The sequence below is a fragment of the Rutidosis leptorrhynchoides genome, chromosome 6 (assembly GCF_046630445.1).
Source record: "Rutidosis leptorrhynchoides isolate AG116_Rl617_1_P2 chromosome 6, CSIRO_AGI_Rlap_v1, whole genome shotgun sequence".
Taxonomy (NCBI): domain Eukaryota; kingdom Viridiplantae; phylum Streptophyta; class Magnoliopsida; order Asterales; family Asteraceae; genus Rutidosis; species Rutidosis leptorrhynchoides.
In genome coordinates this window covers 55,336,242-55,342,487 of record NC_092338.1, presented here as the reverse complement: position 1 = coordinate 55,342,487, position 6,246 = coordinate 55,336,242, and the positions used below count along the sequence as shown (strand labels likewise).

Here is a 6,246-nt window from a genome sequence, read left to right as displayed (position 1 = left end):
AGCTGTTATTTGTTACGTACCTGTAACCGTTGAGATTTGTAGGCAATTAAAGGGGGTAAATTCGAAATGTTGGGTTGGAAAGCCTATAGCTGGTATGGATTGTATTGCTAGTTGATCACCAATTGATAAGTATGTTGTATTTGATATTGCCTGGTCGTATTTGTTGATTTGTCGACAGATGAAGTTTGACAATCTGAATGCTGAATTGATCTGTAGGATCTCTGTGAAATGGCGTTTTTGACTGAAATCTGATATGGCTTATATGGCATTTCCCTGTCCAAATTATTATAGCTTATGGTTTTAGTATCGTGTAAAATAGAATTAGAATCATTGTAGATTTTGAATGAAGCTTATGTGTATATCTAGTAGGAGTGTGCAAAATCCAGCAGGTTTTCGACTTTTTGGGCGTTTGATTACCCATTGTCTGTAGACTATGACCTCGATGGCTTTTAGTCTATCTCCTGGGCGTAAAGTAGATATTGGTACAACTTCAGTTTCATGTTCCATCCTGCATTCATCATTAAAATTCTGTTGTTAGTTTTTATTTTTCCTGAGTAAAGCAGACATATAAATATATACAGATATGCACTGTTAACTTATTTTTTCTTTATATATATATATATATATATATATATATATATATATATATATATATATATATATATGAGTTTGACCTGTGAGTTAAATATAGTTTGTAAGAAATCTTTATATACAATATTTTTTGTGACATTATGATCTCGACCCTCCTGTTTTTTAATAAGAATTTTTAGACCATGTGGGGTCGTAGCTCTAGATAAGGCTACATAGAGTTGACCATGACCAAAAATGGGTTTAGGAAGATAGACGCCAATTTTATTTAAAGATTGGTCTTGACTCTTGTTGATGGTCATTGCATAAGATACTTTTATTGGGAACTGGACTCTTTTGAAAACATATGGTAACACGTTATCCATGTAAATAAGGGAGATTCTAGGTAGGTAAACTTTTTGGCCGATTCTGGTTCCCGTGATGATTTTGGCCTCAATGTGTTGTGAAAGTAGTTGTGTTGTAATCATCCGTGTTCCGTTACATAGACCACCAGCTATGTTTAGATTTCGGAGCAAAATAACAGGAATTCCAATTTTCAGAGTTAGCTGATGAGGTGGTAGGTTTGGAAAATTTTGAGAATTTAGATATTCCATTGGGTATAGTAAATCTATTTGTCCTCCGTCATTGCTGTAGGGAGTTGCAGAGTCATAACTTGTATATGTTTTCGATTCTTTTTCGATTCGTATCAGGATTGCTTCGTTAATTGCATCAGCCGTCTCATTTTTTGGGCATACAATTGCCTGTTGTTGTAGCTGTAGTGGGTTGGGGTGACATAGTAACTTGTCACTGTATATGAAGGATATCAAGTTTGTGAGGCCATCTTCATCGTCTCTAATACAGTATTGGTTGGGGATTTTAACCCATGATGTGTTATGTGGATCACATTCATCAGGTTCGCCAATGGTGCCGTTTCCAATTTGTAGTAGCCGATTTGCAAATAACCTAATATTTTCCTTATCAATTTCCGAGAGGTTTGGTTGTTGTAGGCGCATGTTTTCTTCGAGTGTTATTATATGGAAGTGATTCCATAAAGGTGAATGAGTTATAGAAGCATCTAGTATTTCTACTTTGCCACAGCCTTTTATGACAGGAAGAGTTTGACGGAAATCCCCGCCAAGAACGAAACTTAAACCTCCAAATGGAGTGTCTGCTTTCTCGAAAATGTCTCTTAAGGTCCGATCGAGTGCTTCTAAACATTTGCGATCGTTCATTGGGACCTCATCCCATATGATAAGCTCTGTTTTTCTTAGCAAGGTTGCCATGTGTGTTTTCTTTTTTATATTACACACACTTTCATCAGTTATATCAATTGGTATTCTGAACCGTGAGTGAGCCGTTTGACCTGATGGTAACAATAATGAGGCGATTCCAGATGAGGCGACTGCTAGGACTATTTTTCCTTCAGCTCGTAATGCTATTGTTAATGTTTTCCAAAGAAATGTTTTTCCCGTACCACCATGTCCATAAACAAAAATCAGTTCTTGTTTCTGGTTGGCATTCGAGTTCATTACTGCATCGTATACAGTTCATTATTTCTGATTGAGTTGTGTTAACAGTATGGTTTTTTCATTTGACAGAGCCTCTCGATCATAATTTCTTTCTTCCATAATTAACCTATTGTGCAGATCATCCAATAAATTTTGTGGCACCGCTGGTAATCCAAAGTCGGTTACATTTCTTGAATGTCCAGTTAGGAGGATTTGTAATTCATACAAAACGTAACCTTCTAAATCGTCTGAATTTATTGTTATTTTGGACATGTGTAAAGTTGCTGCTGCCCGGATTGGAATGTCATCCAACATTAGCTTCCAAGTTTGCTTCCATAATCTTAATGGGTCAGCAACATCACAAAACATAAGTATGTGAGAAAAGAGAGTACGGAGCTCAGCGGATGTTGCACTTACATTTGCCTCTTCTATGGCAGATAGCCATTCTTTGTCATCACCTAGAAGACCCATTGCCAAGCACGCCTCTCGATATGTGCAATATAGATAACCATTAACTGTCATTACGTCTTTGAATGAAGTACAACCTTTTTGATGACATAATAGCATCCTAAGGAAAAAAACTTCACCAAATGCAGGATGCATGTATGACAGTCTACCAATGGATGGCTTATTAAGATTGAATCTTCGTTTCCATCTTTTCTCGTTTAAAACCCACACAAATTCTAGTGGGAAATCTAGATAAGTAAGATGTCTCCCATCGGTTGAACATCTGTTGTAATACAGCCATTATGTGAGAGTTGTTTTTTTGTTGACGGGATTTTAATAATGGATCGTATTCGTTGGTTGGAACGGAATTTCACTAATTGCATATTTTCTAAATGCACTGAAAGAATTTGTACTGCTGGTTCTCTGAAGTGTATTTGGAAGTTGAAAATTCTCCAAGAAGCCTCATGAGCACAAATAAAGCGAGCATCTACAAAGTTTTGGATTTCATCAATATTTGATGGTTGTTGTGCATCGCTTGATGAAGCATTTCCTATCGGTCTGGGTATATGGGCGGCTATACGGTCCGTGCCTTTTGATATGTATTTGAAAATGTACTTTATCAACATTGTCCATCCGCACCATTCAACATTAATATGCGCGTGGAATCGAAGGCACAAAACTCGATTATATGGTACAACATATCCATTATCAAGTCTGCATATACCTGAGAAAATAATAGCATATATGCTTTGTCAATAACCATTATCAAGTTACATGCAATTTAAAACAGTAGTTAAAGTTGTATATAGTATTAAAAAAAAAATTAATTCATACCTTTGTCCACTGAGATTCCTGTATCACGCCTACGATAATGCACATACCCATCTTTATCAAAATAGGTTCTTTCATTATAAGGTTTTGGGAATTTTTTGGCACACATAACATTTTTGTTATACGAAGATGATGAACTCGTTTCAATATTTTGCATACACGGGGCATCTCTGTTAACTGAACCGCATGGGCCGTGCATCATCATTTCTGATATTACTTTGAAACCATCTGGATCTATTTTTGGATCCGGTAATTCGGCAGATACATATTGATCAATGTCACGGGGATCGGATGAGTTCGATGCAGACTTGATCCACAATAACGTATGACAATGCGGTAGGCCTCTTTTTTAGAACTCAACTGTGCATAAAACTACATATTATAATAGACAGTAAAAAAACATAGTCAGTTGCTAATCAATCTTTAAGACTATTTTTTAAAAATGTAGCACCTACCATTTGTTTAGTATCTATCATTTGTGACTGAAATTCAATTATTTGATTCAGAAAATAAACTACGACAATCTAATTAGAAGTGTAAAGTAATTCTGCATATGAGATATAAAACTGACAGTTTTTTTTTTTTTTTTTAATATATATGTATATATATACATATTGAATGGTTTAACAAATAAAAAGCTATGAGTATTGTACCTGCTGTGTAGGCTCCAAATAGTTCTTCCTTTTTTAAGACATTTATAAACATCTTCAGTTTCATGTAGAAAACTCTAGCAACTATGTCGGTACGATCATTAGCTGTTAAATATTGATATTTTCCAAGGTATCGTCTAATTTCTGGCCATTTTGAATTGCAGGTAAATGTTATAAAATATCTAGGATTTCCATGAACACGACATATTGCTAACGCATCTAAATAATGGCTGTACATATATCTCGGACCACCAGTAAAAGATGCTGGTAAAACGGTTCTTGAACCTACATCAGATCCAAAGTGATCACCCCTATATAACGCATCATACAAACCAGATAAGTACTCATTTCGTATATCTTGTTGATGATTCCTTATATAATCAAGTCTGTCTAACTCTAAACTACAGTAGGCAGTGACAATATATTGTTGGTATAACCGACCGCATCTTGACAAAAGTCCAAATTTGTTGTATCTATCGTGTAATTGATAGCTATAGAACATATTCATAGTCATTTTGTTTTTTTCCTATTACCTCTGGAATGACCTACATCCCTTAATGTCAAACCTGGATGATATCCAGGTTGACCAAAAACAAAAAGCAAAGGGAATTGAAGAGACATATACGATGGATGTAGTTTGTTTACTCGTTGAGGAGTACCTCCTTTACATTCTATTATTAAGTCGTAATCAGTTCGAGTATTATCACCAAAGTCATAAACAATAGCTCCTAAGGTATCAGAGGTTGGTAGTTCATATTGCCTTGTGCCTATTACGCTATATAACTTAACCTTTAGATCTGGAACAGCAGGATCATTAATCTTATCCCTAGCTGTCCTAAATAGCTTAACCAATTCATTTTCTGTATTCAACATATCATTAAGTTTCTCTACTACTTCATAACTAATACCTGTAGAGCTATTACCACCAAAATATCTCATTCTATTACTGGCTTCATTAGCTGTGTCACATATATATAATTGTAGATAACGTGGAGGATCTCCTTCTTCAGGACACAATGCACCTATCCGATGATAAACTTGACCCGATATTCTAAATACATACGGCCCTCTGCCGTTATTTATAGCATCATCAATGTGTGCACCATAAGAAGCCATACTAAACATTTGGTTGTATGCTCTTATGTTATCCATAAAATGTTTATTGCCTAACAAATCTATAATGGTATTAGGTGGTGATTGTTCTGGAGGTAAATCGACACGGCCCCCTTCACAACAACGGTGATAATTCAGAGTTGCGGATGAGGCTCTTAACCGTTCTTCATACCAAAATGTTGCACCGCAATAAGTACAGACACATATACAATCACCAATATCCTCATACATATTTGTTACGCCTGCTATCAAACATATATACAATTAACAAAAAATTAATTAAAGTATATTAGGTGATTGTAAAGGATTTTAGCTACAAAAAACAAAGAACACATACCTTGGTTAGTATCTGAATTTTAAATGAATGGCGAAGCAGATAAGGTAATAGAAGATAAACGATTATACGAAACTGAAGTGCTACTACCTACAAACATATATGAAACAACTAAATATAACAGCAATCATTACATAATGAACACATACTAATTTTAAAAAGAAGTTAAAGGATTACTTACCAACACACACTGATGACCCAGCAAGCAAGTAGCTATTCTCATCATGGGCACCAAACTTTCAGAAATTGGGAGAACTTACAGATTCATTACAAAACATGTAGCTACCTTCTTGAACATCAGGTTGGCTATTTACCAATTTTCTTTTTTTAACATTTATAGAATGTGTATCGCCACTAAAACCACCACGAACAGATGGTCCTGCGGGCTCCACAGATGCGTTGACCCTTTTTTTTGGCGGCATTTAATACCCTTAATCATACCCATATCCCAACCAATTAAATTCATCATATGAAACCAAATATTAACAGGAATAATTATGTAACGCGTATCTTCCATATGTACATTTAGGTTTAAAAACCCTAACAAATTAAAATTGATAATCCTAATTTAATAGGAATATCAGCCACATTAAATTTCGATTATGAAATATGTAATGAGTATCTACTATATACGACTAATAAAGCCCTAAGCAATTGTATATGAGGTTAGAAACAACGATTGTCTATGAAAGCAGTAATGTCTACTATATAGGAATAAATTAATTATTCCTATTTAATCCTAAAATTACGTATCCTAATTACAAGAAAAAACAACATCCCTATAACCATTTGTATA

At 34.9% G+C, this 6,246-nt stretch overlaps 2 protein-coding genes across 2 annotated transcripts; both read right to left on the bottom strand.

The window, feature by feature from the left end:
- Positions 1 to 327: 327 nt before the first annotated feature.
- On the bottom strand, positions 328 to 2,096 carry LOC139853650 (uncharacterized). The gene is made up of 2 exons (XM_071843027.1): positions 714 to 2,096; positions 328 to 528 (listed from the first exon to the last, which is right to left on the bottom strand). The coding sequence occupies exons 1-2, from the start codon at positions 2,094 to 2,096 to the stop codon at positions 328 to 330; spliced, it is 1,584 nt and encodes a 527-aa protein (XP_071699128.1).
- A 21-nt stretch (positions 2,097 to 2,117) lies between these two features.
- On the bottom strand, positions 2,118 to 5,347 carry LOC139853649 (uncharacterized). Its single transcript, XM_071843026.1, has 5 exons — positions 4,537 to 5,347; positions 4,007 to 4,288; positions 3,357 to 3,695; positions 2,904 to 3,246; positions 2,118 to 2,805 (listed from the first exon to the last, which is right to left on the bottom strand). Exons 1-5 carry the CDS (start codon positions 5,345 to 5,347, stop codon positions 2,118 to 2,120), a joined length of 2,463 nt encoding a protein of 820 aa, XP_071699127.1.
- Between the last annotated feature and the right edge of the window lie 899 nt (positions 5,348 to 6,246).